Below are 26,257 nucleotides of genomic sequence, written 5' to 3' on the forward strand. Positions count from 1 at the left end.
GCGCGCGGAGTTGCGCGCGGGGTTGCGCGCGGGGCTGGGCCGAGGGCGGGGACTGGGCTGGCCGGGGGCGGACCGGAGGCCGGGCCTTGTCGCGCGTCCCCGCCTCGCCCCGCCTCACTGGCGGTGGTGGCGGTGGCGGCGGCGGCGGCTCCCGGAGCCGGCGCGAATCCGGCCCCCGCTGTGGGACCCGGGTGGGTATCGGGGCCCGGCCTGGGGCCACGGGGGCGGGGTTTGAAGGGCCCCCGGGGGACCGGGCGGCGCCCCCTCGGCAGGGATGGGTTGGGTGCGCGGGGAGCGCGGGCCTGCGGCCGCAGGGCCCGAGAGAGGCCAGGGTCTGTCCGCAGCCTCGAGAGGTGCGGGGTCCGAGCAAGGGCCGGGCGGCGGTCAGGCACCCCGGACACGCGGGGAGCACCCTGGGGATCCCCTCCCCGGCGCTGGGGGCGCCCCGGGCCGGGAGTGGGCCTAAGTCGGGGGAGACTCGGTCCCCATCCATCTGGAGCCGTGGACCGGAGAACTTGTGGTCTTTGTCTGGGCGGCTGGTCGGAGCACGCGAGCGAGAAGTTGTAGGGGCCGCGTTTGCCCGCGGCCCCCGCAGCGCGCCGTCCGCCCACCGCGCGCCCTTCGCCTTCCCGGGCCTCGGGGCGGGTAGCCCGGCCCAGAACCGCGGGGCAGGAAACTCACCCCTCTCACCCCGGCTCTTCCCTCGTGTTCTCTACTTTAAGAAAAGACAGAAAGAAGAGGGAGAGGCAGCCAGGCAGTTTCAGGTTGCTAAAGACACGGCGCGGGGCCCTGAGGTCCTGCGGTTCCCACGCCGGGACGCCGGTGCCGTCGGCTGGCCGCCGGCTCGCTGGGATCCTGCTCAGAAGCGGACAGGCCAGGCCCGCGCTCTTTCCCGCGGGGGGGCTGTTTTGACGCCTCCTGGAGTCAGCGAGGCAGCGGCCAGCGGGGCGGGGGCGCCCCTGTGCCCGGGCCGTGTGTGCGTCTTCCTTTGCCCCCTGAAGGCACAGATTCTCTTATGTGGAAACGAGGGAAATGCCTCGCAAAAGAGGCCCTGCGGCCCTGGCCGGTGTGGCTCAGTGGTTAGAGCGCACCAAAAGCCTCCTGCTCCACTGGGGGTCAAAGGCACGTACCTGGGTTACAGGTTCAATCCCCTGCCCCTCGGGGTAAAAACCAATGGAAAAAATACCCTCGGGTGAGTGTAAAATAAAAATTTTAAAAAGAGAGAGAAAAGGTCATGCCACCCGCACAGGATCAAGGGCCGATCAAAGGCCCGGGTTCGAGAGCCATCCATTGAGTAGAGAAGCTTCGAAAGTCTGCGTGTTCCTTTTAGAAATTCCTCATTAGAAACATTCACACTTAATTGCTTGGTGAGCATTAAACCAGGAACGCTTTTGCAGAGGAGGGGTTATTGGCGTGAGGACTGCTTTTCACAGCGGCCGTGAGGTTCCCTGAGGCAGCTACTGTGTTTCCTCCGGCGCTCGCTGGCTCCTGGGTGTTTATCAGCAGAGCCTCAGAAGAAGGTGGCTAAGGAAAGTTCTTATCGGTGGAATTTTTAAATCCTCCAGCCATGAGGCTGTTGTGTAAATAGCTTCTCCTATCCGTGCCTGAAGTCACTTAACCCACAGAACAAACTGTAAAGTCAGGGCAGAGATTATCCCCATTTCACAGACGGGGACACTGAGGCGCCGGGAAGCAACTTCCCCAAGTTCACGCAGGTATGAGTGACGGAACTCGGGGCCATGGGCGCAGGACGCTCCAGCTCCAAAACCCCACAGTGCCACACTGCCCCCTCTTGTCACTGGCCCCCATCATTCACATGTACACCGATTGGCTGCCTCCCCGCCGCTTGTGCAGACAAGACAGCGTGGTTCACTCTGCCAGGTGATTCATTATGCAGGGGACCGGGGACTAATCCCATGTCACCACTAGTGGCGTTTAAGAAGATAGCCCTGGGGTTCACACAACTGCCCCCAACTGTGCAGGCCTCGCGGCCTGGGTCTGGGCAGGTCTGGGCAGCTCCGGGCAGTGGTTACGAGCGTGGCCTCCAGAGCAGGCTGCTGGGTTCAACACCAGCCCTGGGCAGGGCGCTGACTGAGTTCCTCCGAGCCTCGGCTTCTCTTCTGTAGAGATAATACCACCTGCCTCGAAGGCCTTTGGCAGCTAGTAGCCTGCAGGTGCTCAGGGCTTGCTGGTATTTATTATTGTTGTTATTAATGACCATCGTTTGGAGTGTTCGCCTGTAACTAGATGAGTAGAAACATTTTGGTTTTGGTTTTCGATTCTTTGTACCTGTGGTCCATGAGGGAGTGGGAGCCAATGAAAAGCAGAAGTGGAATTCGCCATTTCGGTGTATTTATACTGAGCGCGGTAACTTTCCAGGGGGTGGGGGGCTGGGTCCCTGCTGCAGTTTCCGGAACAGGGCAACCAGGTTGCCTGGCAATACCAATCTTGAGTAGAGATGTCTTGTCTCCCCCCAGCCAGCTGAGAGACCCAGATTTTTTCACAGGCCTGAATCCTCGTTTGTAAGATTAGCCACCGAGTTTCCTATCGTGTGAGGAGGACTTGCTGGGAGGTGAGACAGTTGTAGCTGCGGAGGCCGCCTTATCGCATTGCGCATTGCTCTGTTGTGCAGCAGGTCCTCAGCAATAACATTGTTTCACTCAGTGTTGTTTCATTGTAGCAGTGATTAGACACTATTGGAACCTAACTCTGTTTATGTCAATCAGCCTCTGGTAAATGAGTTTCGTTACAGGTCCTTTCTCTTAAAGTCACAGCCCCTCGCTGTGATGTTCAGTGAGGACTCACCGTGTTTGTAGTCTGGTGATGGAGGCGATGAGCCCGGGGCACAAAAAGAACTCAAGAGGCTGCACTCTCCCCTCCCCTGCCCCAGACTCGGGAAATGGTGGAGGGAATCCTTTTCCATCCCCTTCAGTGGTGGTTTTTTTACGCTATTGGCCACCTGAGCTTCCTTCGGTCGCCTGGTCTCGCATCTCTAATAAATGTACTTTGATGAGCTGTCTGATAGCTGATACCGGACTCGAAGCGCGTTCTCTGTCTTCTGAACTTACGCAGCGACCCTCAGAGGAGGAGGAGCCGGGAGACTGGGTGCAACGTCTGACTGCAGAAGTTGAGTCGAATGGACAGCACAGGGAGAGGAAAGGGACGGCCCCAAGTCCGTTATCCCATTCTAGGGGCGAGTCCGCCCAGGTGTTTAAAGTGGTTGTATGGGCCCTGGCCAGGTGGCTCAGTTGGTTGGAGCCACGTCCCATACACCAAAAGGTGTTGGGTTCAGTTTCCAGTCAGGGCACATACCCAGGTTGCGGGTTCAATCCCCAGTCTGCAGTAATCCCAGTACTTGAAATGAAATGCAACAGAGGAGGGGTCATCTGAGTGCACAGGTGTGAGGGAGACCCCGCTTCCCCAAACTGTGTGCCGTAGACCTGGGTTCCCTACCCAGGCTGCTGCAGGACTTCCATTGCCCCACACTTTGAACGTGAAGCTGGGGGTCCCCAGAGACCCCGGTGCCCGAGCCTGGTCGGCAGGGTCCTGGGACGGGAGAGGGAGCTGGGCCTCGCCCGGTGTGTTCGCAGCAGGTGCGAGCGGGAGGGAGATCCTGTTTGCTGCGCCTGGCTGGTGTTTCATGTGGCATCGCCTTATCCCGCTCTTCATTGATTGGCCCTGGAGGGCAAAGCGGATAAGCCAGTTTCTGCTGGCCTTATGCCCAGAGCTGAGGGGAGCAGTGTGACAGTGGCCAGGCCAGGGGGGTATCACCTGTGGGCTTCGCCCCACGACACATTCCCCCTGAGCATCCAGTGGCCCCCACTGCCTCCCTGCCTCCCCCACCCCAGGGAGCAGCTCTCCGGATGGGTGTGGGCTGTGTCCCTCGGATGTGTGGTAACTGCAGGCTCCACAAGGTGCTGGGACCATGTCTGTCCTGCTGACTGCTGTGTCCTAGCACCTGACCTGAGGTGTCCCTGAAGCAGGGCCTGGCCCAGACCAATGAACAGAGGAGTCGGGGCTCCCAGCAGCTCCAGGCTCTCATGTCTCTGGTCTTCCCAGGAAGGTTCCGGAAGAGCCATTTGCCCCTAGCTCCTGTTTGCTTTCCTGTTCGGGAATTTATGGGGCGCTTTCTTCCAGGGCAGGAAACCAAGGCTGTGGGCCCGAGGGAGCCGCCCAGAACAGGCTGGCCTGGGAGCGTGTAGCTCTCCTTGGTCCCATCTGGTGGCTCCCACGGGTCATGTGCCCAGGCTGTGCCCTCCTGGTCCTGGGCAGGGGCCTCCCCACATTGCTCAGGGCCACAGCTCCACGTGGGCTCTGCCAGCTGGTCGGAGAGGGACTGGAAAACCTCCCTGGGTCACAGTCAGGTCTTGGCAGTGCCCCCGGTGTGTGTGGGCAGTGGAAAAGTGGCGGCATGTGGCGGGTCTAGAGGCTGGAGAGGGCAGGAAACAGACTCTCCCTGGAGCTTCCAGAGGGAGCTTCCCGCTGCCAAGCACACCTGGGCCTCACACTGTAAGGTACATAGATGTTGAACCACCGGCACACACCTGAGACTCATGTACTTGCGTAAGTCAAGTACACCTTAGTAAAAATTACAATAAAAACAGATAAGGGAGAGACATCCTCGACCTGGCATTGCCAGGAGGCTCCCCAGGGAGGGGCCTGTGCCCGCAGGACCTGCTTAGTAGTGAACCAGCATCCATTTGGGGCTGACTGGTGTGAGGCAGGACACAGACCTGGGGACACTGGCCAAGCCCATGACCTTGGGCCCCGATGCATCTCCTCTCCCCCTCCCCAGGTAGGTGTGAGGAGCCCCACCTGGGCCGAAGTGTGCAGAGGATGGGAACACTCCCCCGGCAATGTCTCTGGGCCGCCTCCTTCGCCGGGCCTCCTCCAGAGCCTCAGACCTCCTGACCCTCGCCCCGAGTGGTGGTGGCCCGCCCCCCTCCGTCCTGGATGGGGAGATCATCTACTCCAAGAACAATGTCTGTGTGCACCCGCCCGAGGGGCTGCAGGGGCTGGGGGAGCACCACCCAGGTGAGCTGGGAGAGGGGAGGGCGTGGGGTCCAGGCCTGGAGGGAGGGACTGGGGTCCGGGGCCTGAGGTGAGCTCTCTAACCACCAAGCCCCAGCTTCAGAGGCCCTGCCTCACTTCCCCACTTGCCTTCACCTTGACCCTGTGGACACCTGACCCGTGATGGGGCCGACTCTGCAGACGTGTGTGCTGGGGGTAGGGAGTGGGTTCTAGGCCCAGGTCTGAGGGAGCTACGTGTTCTGGGTATAAAACAAAAGGAACAGCGTGGCCCTTGGAGAGCTCTGTGGTTTAGTCCTGTTGTGACAGAAGGTGGAGGAGGGGAGCAGAAGTCTGGGGCTCTCTTCCCTGCCCCAAAGCCACATGGTCTGAGCGTGGAGACACTTGGCCTCCCAGCGGTTCTCCTTGTGCACAGCTGGCTGTTGGCCCCGGGCTCTTGGAATGGGAGCCATGGTGGGGCCAGAGCCCTAAGGGCTGTAAGGGCCCAGCTCCCGGGGGCCTGTGCAACGGGCCTGGGAATCAGAACATCCTGAAATGGCAGGTGCTGCCTTGGGAAATGACACTGTCCCCCCAAACGGAGCGTGCAGGAGCCCAGAGAGCCCACCCACTTGCTGCCGGCCTCCAAGAAGCCGCCCTTTGTCACTCTCAGCAACCCAGCCAGTGACATGAAAGATGACCCCTTCTTCCAAAAGCCGCATTAGAGAAAAAGATGCAAGAGGGTGGCAGCTGGCTGGGAAAGACCCCGTGCCAGCCGCCCATCCTGGAATTATTCTTGTGAAATAGTCTGTGGCCTGCGTCCCCCCCAACAGTGCCGTGACCCTGTTTGCTGGCTCCTGGGCCCACCGGATGGGGACACTGACCAACCCCAGGCAGGGAAGCCTCTGGGGCCACCAGACAGTGGACGGGGCGGGGGGGGCTCTGAACTCGAGGAGGGCCTGGTGGTTGGAAAACACAGGACAGGCCACTGCTCAGGGGCGGCGCTCCCCACCCTGCTGAGTGTATGCTCAGTAAATGCCCATGGCTGTGGCTCATCCCGAGCCCCACTGTCCCAGGCGCGTCCCCCCGAGGGCCAGGCTATGTCCGCAGCTCCCCCCCTCTGCACAGCCCTGGGCTGTGGCCCCTGAGAAGCCGGCCCCACTTCACGGCCCTCGCTAACCACCGCCCTCCCCCACAGGCTACCTGTGCCTGTACCTGGAGAAGGAGGAGCTGCTGGGGGCAACCCTCATCCTCGCGTGGGTCCCCAACTCTCGGATCCAGAGGCGGGATGAAGAGGCGCTCCGCTACATCACCCCCGAGAGCTCCCCCGCGCGCAAGGTGCCCCGTCCGCGGGGCCGGCGCGCCCAGAGCTCGGGCGCCCCCCTCCAGGTCTCCCCCACCGAGCCGAGGCCCACCCTGATCCCCAGAGAGGAGGGCATCCTGGTGGTGGCCCAGAGCCTCCAGGACACCGTGCACGTCAGCCCTTCGCCCGAGGATGGGGAGAAGCTGGCGCAGGGCCTGGGGACCGACAGCCCCCTCCCGGCCTTGCAGCCGGCCCACAGCGACTCCGGGATCTTGTCCACGGTCAGTTCTCAAGATGGGACCGAGGAGGGGCGGGAGCCGCGGCCCGAGGCCGGCGAGGAGGAGGGCTCCCTGGAGCTTTCGGCCGAGGTGAGCAGGGACAGCTCCTTCGACTCGGACTCGGACGCCTTCTCCTCCCCCTCCTGCCTGTCGCCCGTCAGCGCCGCCCTGGCGGAGAGCAGCAGCTCCGTGTTCCTGGAGGGCGAGAGCGGGTGAGTTCCCGATTCTGGTCCTGGGCTCTCCGACGGGGCATGTTGGGGCCCGTCGCAGGTGTCGCCAGCTCTGCAGGTGCCAGCTGTCCCCATGCCAGGGCCAAGCCCCCGGGTCCCATCACTTTATGCCACCCGAGGGGATTGTGCCTGCGGCGGGCTGATGAGAGATGGTTGTCACAGCCACCGAGCAGCGTCCTGAGGACCCACAGACGTGGTCATGCATGAGGCTCATGCGCAGGACGCTTGTGCTAACCCAGCCCAGCCAGGGCCAGCACAGGGCGGGCCGCCTCTGGCCAGAGGTCACCCAGCCAGACCCCTCGCCAAGCTGGATTTGAGCCCAGCTGGGGCCACACCAGACTGGGAGCACACTAGGTCCCTCAGGACCCCTGTGAGCCTGCAGCCAGGGAGCAGAACGCAGGGGCGCTTGGCCGGTCTCGGCGGAAAGGAATTTGAGATTCTCTCTGATATCGTTCCCTTGATAAATTGTGGTCCATTAAAGCCCAAGGGTGACCTGAGAACATTTGTGTCAAGCGCTGGGGAGTTGGTTTAAAAGGAGCAGTGAGCTGTGACCCAGGACTCTGGGTGCCGGGTGAGGCTGGCTGAGCTGGGTGCTGTTTCCAATCTGGAACCAACCAGGCCGGGAATGAAGCTCAGGCCCAGCCTGGGTCCTGCCGTGGGCCTTAGGGCTCCCCCTGCTGGTGCCACATTGTCAGCGCAGCGATCCCTGCGGGGGTTCGGCACCCCCAGGGCCCAGGCTGGGCGAAAGGTGCCGGAGCTCTGGTCTTCACTGTGCCCTAGAGAGGTGGCAGGCCTGGCTGACGGTCCCGTGGCTGAGGGTGGCTGAGGTCTCAGTGGCAGAACAAGAATCGGGGTGGGGGGCTGCTCAGCTCTGCTCAGCAGCCTGGTCCCATGGGAGCTTGGATTTGGGAATTGGGGGACCTGGTTGGCGTGAGGCTGGGCAAGCTCCTTACCAGCTCGGAGCCTCCATGTCCTCCTTCGTAAGATGGGGGTAGTAATGTTTGTTTTATGGGATTACCCTGAGAGTTCACTCCTGGCCTCGCCTCTCCTCCTTGGTGGTTCTGCAGCCCGGCTGCCGTGGGAATCCCCCAGGGGACCTTTTACACAATCCCGATGCCCAGGCAGTTCCCTGAGCAGTGATTCTTGCTCAGGGCTGCTTCTGCCCCCAGGGGACATGTGACAATGTCAGGAGATATATTTGTCACAACCGGAGGGAGGTGTTATTGGCTTCTAGTAGGTGAAGGCCAGGGATGCTGGCAAACGCCCCGCAACGCACAGGACATCCCACGACAGGGTGATCTGGCCCAAATGTCCAAAGCGCGAGGCCTAGAACTTCCTAGAGGTTCCAGCTGCCTCGTGGGGCCCAAGTCGGGAAATCGTCTTGTTTCTTTAATTGTCGTAAAATACACGTAACACAGACTTGCCAATGTAACCATTTTAACTGTACAATTCCGCGGCATTCGGTGCATTCGCAGTGGTGCAGCCACCACCGCTATCCAGTTCCAGAACTTTCTCATAGTCCCAAGAGGAGAACCTGAGCCCACTCACAGCCACTCCCCCCCCCGCCCCTGGCCCACCACCAGTCCGCTGTCGGCCTCTGGGGACCTGCGGGTTTGGGCCACGTCGCTATAAGAGCGATCCCGCTGTACCTGCCTTTTGTGTCCAGCTCCTTTCACTCCGCGTGACGGGCCCAAGGTCCACCCGTGCCACAGCGGGCGCCGGGAGGCCTCTTCGGGACTGACGGGCGCGCCGAGCGATTCTGAGCGGCAGCTGGATTTGAGAGTCTGACCGCGTGCTCCGTACCACGTGCAGACTCCTGGGCCGCAGCTGCGGGGCGTCCCTCAGGTGCGGGTCCACCCTTTATGAGCCCCGCCCTCAGCTGTGCTTGGGGGAACCACCTCTCGGCCTCCCAGGCCCTGCCCCGTGCGGTTTAGCTTAGGGGCCTTCGGCCTGCTCAGAGCTTTAACGGACGGCGCTCAGGTTCCCCGGTGGGTGCGCGGGCTGCACTTGTCAGGGGGGCCGCTCACCATGTGGCTGCTCTTCTGGCCGGTTCAGCACCCGGTCCCGACCCCGCCGTGCATGGCAAGCTGCTGGAGTTAAAAACGCAGATATGGATTGAAAAGGGGCTGGGGCGGGGCCTGGAATCTACATTTTTTCACAGGTGATTTTAGTGTGAGCCAGGTTTGGGCACTGGGTGGGGACCACCGCCCACAGTTTTTGTGTCCCCACCGCATTGGAGACGCTTTTCTGCTCCCTCTCATCCCCCGCAGCGCCCCCACGGTGGGGGGACTGGAAATCCCAGACTAAAACGGCCCGTTGTCCTGGGCACCGTAGCACAGATGTCCCCACCCCGGCTGTTCATGAGAACGCCCTGGGCAGCTTGTAACCTCCGACGCCCAGGCTGCACCTGACCACTGGACCCAGGATTGCTGGGGGGGTGGCCCAGGGAAGGGCAGTGTCTGAGCTCCCCAGGGGTTCCCAGCTGTGCAGATGGGGGGAGAACCCTGCTGGGAGAAGCAAAGGGGGGGAAGCTGGCTCCTCCTGGGGTCCTGGCTCCTCCTGCAGAGGGGGTGCGGGGGCGAGGCCCCGGCATCGTGCTGGACCAGATGTCCCCAGCGGGCTTGGCTCTGAGGACATGGGTGCCCCTAGCTGCGTCTCCCAACGCAGCTGGGAGTTGCGCCCCGAGGGGAGAAGGCGGGCTGGCTCGCGGGGTCCCTCTAGTGGCGGAACCGGAGAACTGCATGTGGAAGCTGCGCGGCGGCCGGGGTGGGCGAGGGGGGATAGCGCCCCCACCCCAGAGTCCCCCAACTTTGTGTTGCATGGCAGGTGGCTCTCAGAGGGCCGAGTCGCTAACGATGGCTCTGTCCGTTCCTAAGCTACCTGGGGGTACAGCCAGCAGGGCCTGGCCTCTAGACGGTGAGGCCACCGGGCACTTTCCCAGCCCCAGGCGCAGCGACGGCCAAAGATCCTTGACCAGTGAGCGCCCAGGGCCTGGTCCTCGGACCCGCCGCCCGCTGAGGCCTGAGCTCTGCCCACAGGGTTCGCTTCTGTGGCTCCTGCCACCCCTCCTCCCGTGGTCGGGAGTCGAGGCTGGGTTGGGGTGGAGGTGAGCCTGACCACCGGGCGGAGCAGTGGCCAGCCCGTCCTTCACCTCTGTCCTGAACGGCACCCGGCCCAGTCTCGGGGGCCAGCGGGGTGAAGATGTAACACCACAGGACCCCCGCCCCCCACGGTGACCCCCGTGTGGACCTGCCCGTGGGGCCTGGGTTGCGATATGTATGAACCGACACACAGCTCCCCACCTAAATCAGAGCCTCTTGGGGAGCTCGTCCTAAGACGTGACCTACAGCACGGCCCAGGCTCACTGGCCCGAGGGTGCTCGTCACGCGGGAGAAAGTCCTAAATGTCCAACAGAAAAGGGGCATAAGCCAATTTCAGTTTATCCCTCAGATCAAGGTTTTAACTGGGGCCCGTGTGCCCCCGAATCTCGTGCCACTTGTATATGGGTGCCCATGGGTGAGCATTTTCCTGAGGAGGGGGCACCATCCGACTCCCCAAAGGGCCTGTGACCTCCCTGGGGTCAGAGCTGCCGACGGAAGAGCGCGCAGGATTTATAGACTGTAGGGCGACGTGGAAATTCGCAGGGTATCGGAAACGGAGCAGGTGGCAGGTTCCCGCACATTCTGATTAAAACCTGTGGGCGGCCTGGGCCGTGGGCGCTTGGCCGGGGCAGTGCCGCCCAGCGGGACGCTGGGGGCCGACGGAGCTAGGCCAGGTCTGCGCCACCCCCGCGTGGCCTCGGGCCTCGTGCAGCCCGTGAGCCCTGACAGGTGCAACCGAGACACCGAATTTTAAATTGTACAGAACACTGATCGATGCGGATCTAAACGGCGCCCGGACCACTGCGCTGGACGGCGCAGGTGGACAGGGGCACGTGCCAGTAGTTCGGATCCTGAGACTTGGAGTCATGTTTTCCTTTCCTCAATTTTCAAAAATGTTACCCTGTCACGATATGAGGGTTACAGTGAAACCACGTTTCTAAAATCGCCAGCCAATCCCGCCTGCGCCCACGCGCCCCCCCCCCCCCAGCTGTCTCGCTCGCTTGTTAATGAAAAGGCCCCCGGGGTGTGTGAGGTCCCTCCAATGAAACCGATGCTAATGACCTGCCACCCGCAGTCCCCAGAGCTTGTCACTGTGCCCCCACCCCCAGGGCAAGTGTACGCTTCCTGCCCTCTCTCCGAGGATCCTTCTTCGGGCGGTGGGTGGCGTGTGGGCGACAGGGCTGCTGGGTGGCCTGGCCAACGGGGTGTCTTGGGGGCTTCCTCAGCTCAGACGCGGGTCCAGGAGAGCCAGGTGCGGCCTCAGGGGCACGCGGCCCGCTGCCCTCGGGGTCCCGCTCAGATGCCCACCTGCCTGCCCAGCCTTCCTCTTGCCCTTCCCCGGGCACCGTGATTCCCAGCCTCACCCCCTCTGTGGGCCACTGTCCCCTTTGCCAGCCTGCGGGACCCTCCCCTGGGACCTGCTGCGCCTGAGTCTCCCCTGCCGGGCCCGTGCTCCCTGCGTGTCCCACAGCGTTGCTGGTCGGCGAGCCTCCCGTCTGCCACTCGTCACTCGGCCATCCAGGGCGGTTACCACGGCCAGGTGTGCTGTCGAGCTCGGAAATGCAGCCGTCACAACTGAGCAACTGGATTTTTTAATTTTATTAATTTAAATTTTAATAGCCACACGTGGGAGGGGGCGTCCGTGTGAGCAGCACAGGCCTGGATGGACCAGCCCTGGGAGGTGGCACCGCCTGGCACAGGGCAGCCTCCAAAATGCTCCCTCCAAAGACAAGGGAGGGCGCTCGAACAGGTGCCCCCAGCCCCACCCCAGGGTGGCAGGTGGCGCAGGGTGGCCTGTGCTCAGGTTACGGTGGAGCCACAGGCTGAAGCTGGTGCCCAGGGGCAGTTGCCTCCCGCAGGGCACTGGAGGCGGAAATAACCCGCGTCTTAAGTGCCTTCTGCCCAGAGGAGGGACACCAGGGAATCGGCGGGGAAGCTGAGTTAAAGCTGAATTATTCACACCTGGCCTCATCCTCGCAGGTGTAGCTGCTGCTCCTCCCACTCGGGGGACAGAAACAGGCGCCCTGAGGGAACCCCAGCCTGGGAGAGGGATCCCAAACGCTGGAGCTGGGTGCACCAGGTCCTAGCTCCTGAGAGTGTCATTGCCAGGGACCTGCCAGGGGGACTCGGGAGGGTGTCGGCAGGGTCACCCAAAGCCTGGGGGGCAGGGACGGTGTGACACCGACACTCAGTCTCTTCCGGTGGCTTTTATAAATAGTCCTGCTGCTCCTTTTCTGTCCAACCATCTCAGGGCAGCAGACGGGGGAGTGGAGACACTCTCAGGAATGGGGTGGGGGGTTTAGGGGCTGCGGCTGCCCCCCAGGAGAGGAGGGGACAGTCGATGTGACCAGCTGTGAGCGGGATGCTGAGGCATGAGCAGGTCCCAGAGACAGGTGGCGGGGTGGCCAGGGACTGGTGGGGGATGGGGCTGGGACCGGGGGGGGGCGCGTCCCCGCCCTCCCACATTCAGGAAGGCACCTCTGAGCATCGAGGTCCAGCCTCCTCCCCCCCAGACCCCCGCAGCGGCCTGGCAGCCGGCGAGCTGGCAGCCTCCAAAGGTCTGTTGTTTGGGTTTGTTTGTGCGTCTGTAACCGGGAGCTGAGATTTATTTCTTTAAAACAGCTCATCTCCGACACCCCACAATCTGTTCTGGGCTTGGTGCAGGCTCATCTCGTCGTATGTTTCCGCGGCACTTGGCAGGCTCCGTGCTGGCATCTCTCCCTCCCTCCCAGGTCCCCCCAGTCAAGGTGGCAGCCACCAGCTGCTCCCCCCACCGCCCCTGTCCCTGGGGGGTGACTGAGACCAGGGGCCCACAGCTGTGGGCAGGCTGGAGGTACCCTGGGCGCCTCACTGCCCAGCCAGGAAGCCCGGCGGTGCCCAGAGCCGGGATGGCCCCTCGCTGTCCCCGTCAGCTCTCGGGGCTCGTTAGCAGTCGATGGCTGCCCCGGGCTCCAGGAGCTTGGAGGGGCTGCCAAGGAATTCAGGCTGGGTCTCGACAGTGCCCAGTCCTTTGATGTCCAACGCAGGCGACTGTCTGGCTCACAGGCACTGTCTGGGGAGAGAAGGCGCAGGCCCTAGGGTCCCACGGGGCTGGGGGCCTGGCGAGCTCTGTGGGCAGAGGCCCTCTGGAAACCTGAGCCCCCCCGATGATCCCTAGGCCATGACCTTGGCACGGTGTTTACTTCCTGTGCCTCAGTTTCCTCATCTGTGAAATGGGGCCAATGTGAGGATTAAGTGGAAATAGTCTCCCCGGATCATTTCACATTTGTCCACGGCACCTGCTGTGCACCGTGGGCTCCAGTTATTAATCAGGACGTAGCGACATTGGCTCATCAATGGTAACGAACGTGCTCGGCTAATGCCAGGTGTTAATAACAGGCAAGGCCGAGTTTGGGGGGGGGGGTATCCAGGACTCTGTCTCTTCTGCTCAGTTTTTCTATAAACCTAAACTTTTCTAAAAGATAAAGTCTTAAACAAATATGTTCTTAGCACGTGAGCTAGACAATGACAGGCGCTGTGCTGACTCCTGGTCTAAGCTGGCACCAGCCCGTGGACATGGAATGCGGGCCACACAGTGTGATCTAAAATCGTGCAGTAGTCACATCTTTAAAAGCTTTATTTCTAAGTAACTATAGAGCCACAGGAAGTTGTAAAAAATGCACAGGGAGGCCCCGTGCCCCCTTCGCCCAGCCTCCCCCGCTGGCAACATCCTGGGTAAAACCCCTGGACAGGTTCCACCCGGGAGCTGCCGGTGGGCACGTCCACGGCGTCGCCCACTCCCCAGCTCCCACGGGCTCCACACCTGCCCATTCACCCGAGCCCGGGTCAAAGGTATTTGAGAACAAAAGCTGTTACGTTGTTGCTCTGCGCCCAGCATGTGGTTGTTCCCTCAGTTGCACAATGTAACCGCTGTTTGTGTGGTAGTTACATTGTTCCAGGTATTATGAGTCATCTAGAGGTGATTTCAGATCATGGGAGGCTGTGTGAATGTGACACGCAAATAATGTGCCATTTATATGAGAAACCTGAGCATCGTGGATTTGGGTGCCTGAGGGGTCCTGGAACCTATCCCCCCGGATGCCGAGGGAGGCCGGCCCTGTCCACTCAGCATCGTTCCCTCGAGCGCCAGCCGAGGGGCTGCGGGTACCGGCCGCCCTTCCTCTTCGTTGCCGCGTCGTATTCCCCGGAGCGCACGTCCCCGCGTGTCGAACTGTCCGCCCACCCGAGGGTGTGGCCAGGCTGCCTCCAGCTTGGGGCTTGCGAGCGGCCGCTGTGAACGTTCCTGCACAGGTGGTGGGGTGTGTGGTTTTTTAACATTCTCTGGTCGCCCCTTTTCCCCTGGTCTTCCTTCTTCCTGTGTCCCTGTTGGGTGGGTGGCTTCCAGGAGGAGGTTAGAAGAGCGTCCCGTTGGTGTGGCCCCTCCCAGGCTCTCAGCAGGGACTCGGAGGTCACCAGTCAAATGGGACAGGAAGCAGGATTCCAAAGAGACCCCGGGCAGGTCTTCTTGAAGTCGTACTATTGTTGACACCCCGCAAGGGCCCAGCAGCCGCTGGAAGCCACCCCCTCCTGCGGGCGCTGCCGGGACGGGGAGGAATCCTGTGCCAGCCTCTGGAGTGGAGGGAGGGAAGCTCGGCCTCCCAGGGAGGGGCGCTCCCGGGGGACCCGCGCTGGCTGCCGCAGGGATGTCAGGTCAGGCGAACGAAACTTGTCACTCACAAACCGCAGCGGTTCCTCTGGGATCCCTGATGCAACCCTCCATGACTGTTGCACGGGGCTGTGGGATGTCACCGAGCCCTGGGGCGGGAAGCCCGCACCCCGGGGGCCCCGCTCTTGCATCAGCAGCCCGGGCAGAGGCCCACGCGATCCTCCAGGAGACCCGGGAGTGAGGTCGCAGGAAGCTGGGGGGGGGGCTCGCTGTGCCTTCAGAGGCCGTGCCGGGCTGCTGCAAGGTAACCCAATATCTGATGCAATCGCCCTAAAAGTGAGGGGGTGACCCGCCTTTGATCTAACCGTTCCAGGTCTGTTTGTTTGTCCTAACGCTCATTCTCGGCAGAGTGAAGAGAACAGGCATTTTCACTTGGGTTTTTCATTCCGTTCAACCCGCGTCCCTAAAGGCCTCCTGGCCACCCCTCCCCTCCACCGACATTCAGAGCCATGTTCCTGCTTTGGGGAGCTGAAAATGTGGTTTCCCTGACGACCCAGGGCAGCCAAAGACCCACAGTGACTCTGTGCCCACAGGCGGCCCAGAGCAAGTCCCCGACCTTCCCTGGCTGCAGGTGGTGGACTTGAGTGTGGTGGCCCCAGGCCCTGCGCACACCCAGCTCTGCTCACTGTGGCTCCCACTAGTCCTTACCTGGTTCCCTCACTTTCTCCTTCGGGAGGTGACGCGAGAGGCTCACGCCCACCAGGCCAGCAGGAGGCGTGGCCTCTTGTGCACTTGGGTCCCGGTGACCACGACTGGGCGCCGTCCCCAACCCGTCTTCTCCTGGGTCCCTGGGAGAGGTGACGCTGAGACCAGCCCAAGGCTCCGATGGGCACCCCCACAGTTATGGTGTGCTTGCCGGCTCCCAAAACGGGGTGCAGGCCTTTAGAGAAGGGGCCTTTCCCAGGGGGCTTTCTGGCCAGGAAGGGGCTGCAGGAAGGAGGGCCTGTCGGGATCGGGGTACGAGGGAGCAGTGGGAGTGGAAATGGTCTGGGGGAGGCAGCGTGGCTCCCTCGTGGGTCCTGGGGAAGGAGACCCGCCCACAGCAGGGGGGGCAGGGAGAGGACCTGGGAGGTGGCGCTGGCCGCCCGCTGAGCCCAGGGCTGGCGGGCAGGATGGCCCCGCAGATGGCGGAGGCATCAGGATCTGTCTGCTTCTGTAAATATTTAAACACCGCCAGGATTATTTTTGGAAGCTACGGTCTCTCTCCGAGCCTGGCGGGCTGCTGGGCCGGGTATCAGGTGACAGTGGCTCAGTGCTGGCTGCCGTGCTCCACGTGGTCACTGTTCCAGTGGCCACAGCGTCATCGGGGTCACTGCCCCCCCGTTGGGGGAGCGAGGACAGACAGAGGCGTCCAGGCTGACACCTTCAGGGTATGACTGACGTGTCAAGTACGGGTCTCGCGTCCCTGGCAGCTCCTCCAGCTTCCAAACCGCACACCGTGGCGTGGAGGCCAGAACCGGGCACCCCGGGGAGGTCCCCTGATCCGCAGCACCCCCTAGGGTGAAAGGACACGTTGTGTGTCCCCCGAGCAGGGAGCGGCAGGGACGCATCCACCAGGCGGACGTGGGGCAGCGAGAGCTCCCCGGGCGCGTGTGGCCCTCGCCGGCCAGTGTGGACGCGGGGCCCCCAGGTCCAACCGGCCCCGCTCTCGGGAAGTGATGGCCCATTTCCTTCAGCCCAGAGCCAGTTCTCTCTGGGCACCAGGGTCCTGCCACGTCCCCCGAGAAGGGCCAGGCTGCAGTCACCGCCGCTGGGCTCCTGTTTCCTGGAGGTGGCACTTCCCGAGGAGGGAGCTCCGCGTGCCCAGCAGGTGGCAGGCTTCCCCCAGATCAGCCTGGGTGCCCACGCCCCGGCCACCTGCCTCTGGCCAACCCCCACCCCAGGGCCCCCACCCAGCTGCAAGGTCCCGGGGTCCGGGCGCAGCTCATAGGTATGTGACCTGTGAGTCTGGTGGGTGCTCCGGCAAAGATCAGCCCGAAAAACTGCTCCGATTGGCCCGAGTACCTGAGGGCACAGGGTCCCCCAGGGAGGACCTCGGGCCGCCTGGGGCCCACTCTTGGGGTCCTCGTCTCAGGACGGCCCAGCTGGAGCCCAATGCCTGATGACTCGGCACCTGTCACCCTGCTATGACTGGGCTGTCCAGTGCCCGTGGAGACCTGCCGGTCCCCCCGTGAGGCGGGAGGCCCCCCCACACCCGAAGAAGCCTCTGGAGCCATTCTGAGCTCTGCAGCCCTCGCTGTGCGCTGGTGGGGAGGGGCAGGGCCGCCAGCACTCGTTCGCATGTCCCCGTGGCGGGCGAACTCGTGTGCTCACCCTTCCGGCACCCCAGTGTCGTATTTATTCTGGGGCCTCTGTCGCTCAGACCAGGCTCAGAGCCGAGAGGCAACCTGCTCAAGGCCGGTGGCCAAGTCCATCCGGCTCAGCCGGCTCACTAAGCTGGAATGCAGGTGACCCGGGACAGGTGCGTGGGCGTGACCCCACCCAGGAGCCAGCACCCAGGGGCAGGCCGGGAGCGGCTCGGCTGGAGGACGCCACGCCAGTCACTAAAGGGCAGAACCGCCCCTGGGCTCGCAGCAGGTTTTATTGGGGGAAGCAGGGCTGCACATGAGGGTCTGTGGGGTCCCCCACCTTTGGGGGGCCCATGGGACCACCTGGGACCCTGTCTGTGAGGGGGGCTCCCAGGTTGCTGCTCCCTGACCTTTGCCACTGTGCTGGGCCCCGAGTTCAAGTGTGTGTAACGGACAGTGGAGAGTGTCCCACTCACCCCCCACCCCCGCTGCTTTATTTCCAATTAAGAAGCGTCCTTAGGGGAAACCTTTCTCTCTCCTGCTCATCAAAAGGCTTTGCCTCCGCCCGACTGAGGGCGGGAGGGCAGCTGTGGGTGACACCAGCCAGGACCCAGGGGACATGGCCACGTCCAGGACAGTCAGGACAGACTCCAGGACAGACTCACGGTGTTCATCAGAACGAGGCTTTCACTTTGCAAGGCATTAACCGACAGCAGGCCGGGGCCGCGGAGATTGGCTTGGGCTGATCACAGTGAAGGCCCAACATCCACAGAGAACCTCCCAGGAAAACTCCCTTCCCTCCTAGAGTTAACGACGCGGGTTTTCCCTGTGTGATCACTGGCTTGCTGAGCCGACAGAATTCTTCGGAACATGAACATGTAAACTCACCAGGAGCAGCCCGGCTGGTTGATCGTGGTGCTGGGGGCTGTGGCCGTGGCTTCTGGCCACTGGGCGGGACTGCGGCCAGGCGCCCCTGGGGAACATGCCCGACGGAGCCCGGTGTGCGGGGTTTGGACTTAACGCCCAGCTCTCCACAGGGCGTAAGGATAAACTATGTCCAGTTCGGGCCAACTGGCCACAACTGTCTGAAGTTGGGGAGAGGCCATTGCCCAGTGTGACTTCTCGAGGTGGCGGTGCTTTTGTTGTGTGACTTTGGAATGAACGTAAAAGACTGGGCAGGTGACCACTTGCCGAGGAGCCCTGGGCTGGTGGCCAGGCCAGCACCTCCCTGGTAGGTGTCAGGGGAAACATTCAGAGTAAATAAATACGGTGATTTCTGGGCAGGCCTGAGACCTCCCGCTCCCGTCCCAGCGCCCGGGGCTGGAGCCCAGGGGACACCCTTGTGCTTTCATAACTGAACCTCAGCCTGAGCCTGGGCAGGGGTAGAGGCCTGGTCAAAACATACTCCTGTACACACGTCACACATCACAGGACACATGCACACGTGAACATGTCCTACACGATATGCATGCACACGCATACACGCACATGCAAACACATGTCACATACAATACACACATGTACGCACAGACATGCACACAAACACCACATGTGGTACACATGCCCACACATGTGTGTGCGAGCATGCACACATGAACACATCACATGCATGCACACGCACTCACGTCGCAAGTCAGAAGAGAATGTCCGATACCCTCACTCTCCTCTGCGGGTTTAGTTTCCTTTGTGTTTCGGTTTTAAAGCGCGTTCAGAATGGCTGGGCTGCCTGGTTCCCGCCAGTTTACGCTGTTCCCCTCAGGATCGCACACGGGTGTCGCATCCAAGACCTTCAAAGGGTCCCAAGCGGGGTGCCGCCCGCGCTCTCCCGGCCGCACACAGATTAAAGGCTCCGGGAAGGACAGGCCCTGCCCGCCTGTGGCCAGAGCTCTCGGAGGAGCCCCTGCCCCCTAAGCAAATCCTCCTCGATCTCAGGAGCCCCCTTTGCCCTGGGAACCGGCTGGGGCAGGCCCAGGGCTCTCCAGGAGGGGTGAGGCCCAGTCACAGAGCCGGGAATCATCCTGCTCCGGGGCTGCACCCCAGCCTCCGTCTCCAAGTGTGACAGCTCCTGGTCACCAGGCGCCTGTATATTCTGTTTTGAAAACAGCCGTCCTCTAAGAAGCGCTTGCCCCAGCCCCGGCTTTGCTGCAACAGTCCCCCTGTTGGTTGAGGTGCAGGCTATGTCCTGCAAAGATGCCCCCTGGGCCTACTTTTGGCTGGAGGTCCCAGGCTGCCATGGGCTGTCACACTGGCCACCACCCCAGGCCGACCCTGGGCCTGACCCACCTCCATTCGGGGCCCTCTGTGGACACAGGATCTATCCCAGGTGGCTCTGCTCCCGGCTGCTGCAGGAAGGGAGCCTGGAAACACAGCAGCAGGGACCACAGGATGAGAGGGGACAGCTGGCCCCAAGCCCAGCTCCTCCCAGCGGTCACGATAGTGCAGCCCAGGCCCTGACTCGGACAGCCGGCCTCACCCTGCCCCGTCTGCCCAGCCTGCCCAGGGAAGGGCCTCAGACGTGGCTGTGGCTGCAGGCTTCTCGCTCAACCAGACCTTCCTGTTGACCTAACGAGTGACATTTCCCACTGAGGTCACAGGACGCAGGGCTCAGCGTGGCCTCCCACGGGGTCCAGTTAGCCAGGCCTTCCCCGGTGAGTGGAAGACCCAGCAAGGATGTTGGCTTCCAAGATTAAACCCATTCATTCTCCGTGGGCGCCGGGCCGACACACCCCTCACTATTCATTCTTCGGAGCCTGGAGCCGCCTCCCTGAGCCTCCTGCTTTCCAAGGGGGGAACTGCTCCTGCAGGAGGTGGCTTTGTTCCCTCCCATTTGTCTTTCCTGATGAGCGTCTTGGCGAGGAGACGTCTCTCGGATGCTCTGCAGGCGGGGCTTCTGACTTCTTCAAAAATGGGCCCGTGTGACCGCCATGGTGCCCCGGGGTGCAGGGTGAGGCCTCGGGTGCAGGGTGAGGCCTCGGCTCCGGAGCTCTGATGTGACGCTCCAGCTCCGGCGGCCTCTGTCTTGGAGGACAACAGAGACGTCCTTGCCTTTACGAAGGGAACGTGGACCCCCGCCGTGGAGCTCCTGCCCAGCGCACCCTGGAAATGCGAGGTCCAGGACCAGGGTGCAGATGGAGTGCCGGCTGTGGCCCACAGTGGGGGGTGGGGACCAAGGGCCCGCCTCTCGTCCAGCACGGTGCCGATTCGTGCCAGCCCTGGACAGTAGCCCGTTTTCGGATCACTCTCTGTTTGACGGATGGCAGGTGCCGGTGGCGTCAAAATAGGAACATCCCAGTCGGCACATTTCAAGGAGACCGGCCATCCTGCGGGGGGGGGGGGGGGGCTGGCAAGACTTTCGTGGGGAAAATTATTTTCTACAACCTTCCTGCTTTCTAGTTGAATTAAGCTTTGCCATGCGAGGGTGGCAGTGGCCGGGGCTCCTGATATGGTCTCCGTGACCTCACGACCTTGATTGGCTGCCCCTGAGGTAGAGGGAGCAGGACAAATGCAGGAGGACAGCCCTGCGTCCTGAGGGCCGGGCGGGGGCGGGGAGCGTGCAGTTAGAGAGGTCTTCACGCGGAGCCTTAATTAGCTGCTAAGTAGCATTTAGCCCGGCTTACGGGGGATGCAGGGCTGCGAGCAGCTGGGATCCACGCAGAGCGGCCGCCGCGAGCCGGCTGCGCCCACCCCTCCTGCCCCACTCGGAGCCACGGTCTTCCTGGGGCACGGGGCCCGCGTCCCCTAGTGGGGTGAAGGGAAGGACCCAAGCCTGGCCCAAGAGACAGACCAGGCCACGTCCTCGGGAGCTGTCCCCTTTGAGAGCGGGGGCCGGTGTCAGATGTCCCCTGAGCAATCTGCCTGGCCTGGAAGTGGCCGGCCTGCCGCACTCCAGCTTCCCCATCCTAAAAATCAATTAGATACGTCTTCGCATGTGTCTGCACTGGGTTGCATAGTGTCCCCCAAATCCGTGCCCCCCCCAGAACCTGAGAGTGGGGCCTTATTAGGAAGGGTCTTTGCAGATGGGGTCATCCTGGGCGAGCGTGGGCCCCAAATCCATGAGCGTCCTTATAGGCGACAGCAAAGGACACAGGACATGGAGAAGGCCAGTGACCAGGAGGTGGAGCTCGCCGAGGACGCCAGCAGCCACCAGGCGCTGGAGGAGGCAGGGAGGGTCCTCCCCGGACCTTCGGAGGGAGTGCGGCCCATGGACACCCGGGTTTGGGGCTCCCGGCCTCCAGAACTGGGACCAAATACGTTTCTGTGGTGTTAAGGCCTCTGGTTCCCGGTAATTTGTTGCGCAGCCCTGGGGAACCCCGTCACCTCGGTCCGCGGGGGTGGGAGGCCCAGTGTGGGTGCTGCTGTCTGACGCCAGAGAATGGCTGGTGGGCAGGAGGGAGCCAGGGCCGGGCGGCGCGGGCGGCTCTGTCTTCATGCCTGGTTTTCTTGCCGCGGGAGGCCCGGCTCATGTGTGACCCGGCTCAGGGAGGCCCGGCCCAGGGAGGCTGGGCTCAGGTGTGACCCGGCTCAGGGAGGCCGGCTCAGGGAGGCCCGGCTCAGGGAGACCCGGCTCAGGGAGGCTGGCTCAGGGAGACCCGGCTCAGGTGTGACCCGGCTCAGGGAGGCTGGCTCAGGGAGACCCAGCTCAGGTGTGACCCGGCTCAGGGAGGCCGGCTCAGGGAGGCCCGGCCCAGGGAGGCTGGCTCAGGGAGGCCCGGCTCAGGTGTGGCCCGGCCCAGGGAGGCTGGGCTCAGGTGTGACCCGGCTCAGGGAGGCCGGCTCAGGGAGGCCCGGCCCAGGGAGGCTGGGCTCAGGTGTGACCCGGCTCAGGGAGGCCCGGCTCAGGGAGGCCCGGCTCAGGGAGGCCCGGCTCAGGGAGACCCGGCTCAGGTGTGACCCGGCTCAGGGAGGCCCGGCTCAGGGAGACCTGGCTCAGGTGTGGCCCGGCCCAGGGAGGCTGGCTCAGGGAGGCCCGGCTCAGGGAGACCTGGCTCAGGTGTGGCCCGGCCCAGGGAGGCTGGCTCAGGGAGACCCGGCTCAGGTGTGACCCGGCTCAGGGAGGCCCGGCTCAGGGAGACCCGGCTCAGGTGTGACCCGGCTCAGGGAGGCCCGGCTCAGGGAGACCTGGCTCAGGTGTGGCCCGGCTCAGGGAGGCGGGCTCAGGTGTGGCCTGGCTCAGGTGCGGCCCGGCCCAGGGAGGCGGGCTCAGGTGTGGCCTGGCTCAGGTGTGGCCCGGCCCAGGGAGGCTGGCCCAGGGAGGCCTGGCCCAGGAGGCCGGCTCAGGGAGGCCAGGCTCAGGTGTGGCCTCCTGACCTCCTTGTTTCCCTCCCTGTGGAAACCGCTTTGCTCAGGCTGGGTTTTTGTTTGCAGCAGGTTGGTTTTTGCTTTGTCTTGTTTCTGTTTGTTTTGTCTTTTGATGTTTTTAATGATTTGGGGACGGTGGCTTTTCTTTTTAATTATAAAAGTAACACCTACTTACTGAAGATATTTTGGGAAATAGGGAAAAGACGAAGAAGAGAGGGGGTGGCAGCCTCCTCGTGCTCCGCACCCAGTGTGACCGCTGCTCACATGTGGGCTGCGCAGCGCCCGGGCGGCGGCCGCTCTCCGGTTGCTGGTGTTCCTGTCTCTCGCCCCGTGGCTCGTTTTGGGGGTCTCTCTCTATGAGCAGTGCCGCTGTGACACTTCTTAGGTGCCGGGGAGCAGATCCCGAGGGGGCCACGCCCGGGTGGGTCGGCTCCGCTTCTTAAGACACCATCGGCCTCCTGCGGGCGCGGGGCAGGCTCATGCCCCCCGCCAGGGCCGCGGGCACTGTCCCGCCACCTCCCATCACGTCCCGTCGTAAACTCTCCCCCGGACGGCCACCCTTTCCAGGCCTGCACCACGTGCTCCTGGGTGGGTGTAGGACCCTGCACTCGACCACACACCTCCCGATTTTCAACGCGGCCTTCGAGGACCCCGTCCGCCCCCGGTGCCCATGTACAAATGGGATTATTCCTCCCGCGGGTTCCCCCCAGGAGGAGGGGCTCCCTGTCATCCGTGGGACATGCGGCCGTGGCTGCTTTAAAGGTTTGAGCCTCGGTGGCGGACACATTCGCCGTCTCTGCTCCCTCTTCGCATTTCCCTGTCGCTCTGGAAGGGACGTTGCTGCCCTTCCGGGGAGTTCGCGGGCCCACGGGATGGTCGGGGGTCCTGGCCCTGAGGCCGAGAGGAGGCGAATCCGGGCCGCACGCCGGAAAGAGTTCATGAAATTTAATCAGCTGCCTGAGGGGAACCTAAATTTAGTCAAATTATTATTAGTATTCATTCCATTTTTAAATTGCCTGGGGGAACGTCACCGGGAAAGTTGGGAAACCACCAGCCCGGGTGGTGACAATTCTGTTTCTGCAGAGCCGGGGGACATGCCGGGGACCACAGGGGTCCTGACAACTGCGCACCTGCCACCAGGGGCACCCACACCGGGAGCCTGGGGGCCCGGGAGGAGGGGGGTCCCGCGGTGGGGTCGGCAAACCTGAGGCTTTCCCGTACATCTAATAAATAAAGCAAAATAATTATTGCTTGGCCGCAGCGAACCAGCGGGGAACCACCCGTGGCCCTGGGCCCCCTCCAGCCAGGCGCCGGCGTGGAGCCCACCACCCACGGAAGGCCCCCGGTCAGCGACGGTCCCACTGGGCCCGCTCCCCGCTCCTTGTTGCTCCGTGACCCTGTTTCTTGTCCTCAGTTACCCAGTTTGGCCTCAAGCTCTGCTGGGCCTGTAGCCTGGGGCGGGCTTTTTGGTGGCTATGAAGTTTCCGAAAAAGGCAGGTGGAGGCGGACAGGGTCCCTCCCTGGAAGCCAGAACCTCCCTGCTCCCCGTAACCCCAGGAGATTGGGGCCCAACAGACTGTAGGGCGACCGTTCACGGCTGACGGGCAGCGAAGCCACGCAGGAGCAACGTGGCCCCTTTTTGGTGCATTAAATAGCCTCACCCACAAGAGGGCCGGGCTTCTTCCTGTGGAGCAGTCGCTAGGTGACAACACCTCGGTGACAATGGATCGTTTGGTCCCACAGAACCAGGCAAGGATGTTTCACACCCGGGTGAGCCTCTCCCGCCCTCCCGCCCCCCTCATTCTCCTTGAGCACCATAGCGTGGGTTTGGGGTGCGGTGGAAGCTTCAGGTTTGAAAGGGTCACATGATTGGCCCGAGCACCAGGATGACCCTGGGGACCCCGAGTTGGTAACCTCAGCTGGGCATTGGGAGCGGTGAGAAGCGGAAGTGGGGGCTCTGGCTTTCTGCACCCGCTCGCAGAGGTGCGGGCGCTGCCTGGGGCCTGGCCTCCCTCGGGGACCCGGCTGCCAGAACTGGGGTCGCGCCTCATTTTTTCTTGGTCACACGAAACGGCCCAGGTTCCACCGTGAACGGGCTGGGCGCCTTGGTTTAGAAATATCTTATTTCTTACCCATGTGAAATGCCTGTAAAATCTGGGGGAAACTAGCGACTTGGCTCATTTTTTCGAGGTCAGGACGAGCCCTTGGCTGTGCGTCCTCGGGAAGGCATCTCGGGGATGCGGTCAGCGGGGAGCGGGGCCGAGCGCGGGCTCTCAGTAGCCTGGTTCGGGAGCAGCTAGGGGTGGTCTCCAGGCTGCTGGGGCTATTAATTATTTTGCTTTATTTATTAGATGTACCCAGCGTCCCTCAGCCTCCGAGCGTATTTGCAAATGCCTTCAGGGAAAAAGAAAAACAAATGATTCCTGCCACCGGAGTCTCCGGGCCGGGATGAATGGAGCCGGATAATCACGTTAAGTGGGGAAAGCCGGGTGACGCCCAAGTGCGCAAGTGCGCGGCCAGACTCTACCTGCTTAGCAACTAGAAACCCACCTGACGCAGAAGCTCAGGGACGTGAACGCAGTCGGGTTGGTTCAGGAAAATTGTTCTCAGTTTTACTTAGAAACCTGGCGATGTCATTTCTCTTTGACTCAGAAAAAAACAGAAATAAAAACAGCCCCCAGGGGATGGCGCACTCTCACCAGCGGCAAAGGGGCGCCCTTCAGCCTGGTTATCTTTTCCTAAACGGTGTTGGTAATGAACCTGAAAAATGTGCCGGCTCTCGTCTGCCCCGTGATTTACACCTTTCATAACTAGCCCCGCGCGCTCGCGTGGCATCAGGGACAGGCGGCTGGGCTGGGCGCCCAGGGAGGCCCTGTCCTGCTGGCTCCGCCCGGGCCGCGGGCGAGGGGAGCTGTGATTTATGCCCCGCACGGCCTGTCTGCTCCCACCCGTGGCTGTTGCTTTCCTCTGGACCGGAAGGCCACACGGGTCCCAGGTGTGGGCTGCTGACACCCCAAGCTCAGTCGCCTCAGGTTTTAGGGGCTGGAATATCGGAATCTTCGGGGCCTCTGCTCCGGCCCCTCCATTCCAGGCCTCGGAAAGGGTGTAACACGCACGCTGGTGGAGGGGCTCCATCTCCCGGGTGCAGCGCTCCGGAGTCATTAACTGCCCTCCGGGGGCTCCACGAATACTTCTCATTTCTCTTGGATAAGCACCCAGGAGCGGAGTGTTTGACCTTAGACACTGACAAACTATTTTATTTTACATTTATTATTCATTTTACATTCCCACCAGCAATGTACGAGACCATTGGCCAGTGAGTGCTCTGTACCGCCTGCTTTCATGAGTTGGTTTCTTAGTCACTCGGACAGGTGCCCAGGGCATCACATTGTTTCTTTGTATCACATTGTGGTTCCGTTTAATCGATGATGTCATACGCTCATCTGCCCATCTGCCACCTTATTTGGTGAAGCATCTTTTCAAATCTCTGGCCAGTTTTTAAATCGTGTTGTTTTCTTATCACTGAGTTTTGAGGGTTCTTTATATGTTCAGGGAACAAATTCTTTATCAGGTGTGTAGTTCGCAAATATCTTTCCCCAGTCTGTGCCCTGTCTTTTTCTTTTCTTAACAGTGTCCCCCCAAAAATATTCTGCCAGAATTTTGATCCAGATTGTGTTGAATATATAGATACATTTGGTAAGATTCCCGTCTTACCAGTGTCGACTGTTGAATTCCATGGACATGGTATATCTCTCCATTTATTCCAGTTTCCTTGCCTTTCTCTCAGCAAGGTATTGTGTTTCTCGGTACAAAGGTCTCGAAAGTCATATGTTAGACTTATTTCTAAGGATTTTATGTGGGATTTTTCCTACTCTAATGGAATTTTAGAAACTTATTACATTTCCCAACTGTCTGTTGCTTGTCTTTAAAAATATAATGAATTTTTGTACATTAATCTTTCATCCCGCAATCTTCATTTATTAGTTCAAATAGTCGTCTTGTAAATTCCACAGGGTTTTTCCTGTAAACAATGACATCATCCTCACACAG

General features: G+C 61.8%; 1 protein-coding gene across 2 annotated transcripts in view; it reads left to right on the forward strand.

Moving 5' to 3' along the window:
* The first annotated feature begins 113 nt into the window (after positions 1 to 113).
* The window catches only part of TBC1D16 (TBC1 domain family member 16), a 44,537-nt gene continuing 18,393 nt past the window's right edge, over positions 114 to 26,257 (forward strand). Inside the window, exons 1-3 of one of the 2 annotated variants that reach the window (XM_081162700.1) lie at positions 114 to 191; positions 4,796 to 5,034; positions 6,203 to 6,797. In XM_081162700.1, the coding sequence (XP_081018826.1) occupies positions 4,857 to 5,034; positions 6,203 to 6,797 (773 nt within the window). In that variant the 5' untranslated portion in view covers positions 114 to 191; positions 4,796 to 4,856. The remainder of the gene's footprint in view (positions 192 to 4,795; positions 5,035 to 6,202; positions 6,798 to 26,257) is intronic. The other variant, XM_081162701.1, reaches the window with a different exon arrangement.

This window comes from Miniopterus schreibersii, assembly GCF_964146895.1.
Source record: "Miniopterus schreibersii genome assembly, chromosome: 16".
NCBI lineage: Eukaryota > Metazoa > Chordata > Mammalia > Chiroptera > Miniopteridae > Miniopterus > Miniopterus schreibersii.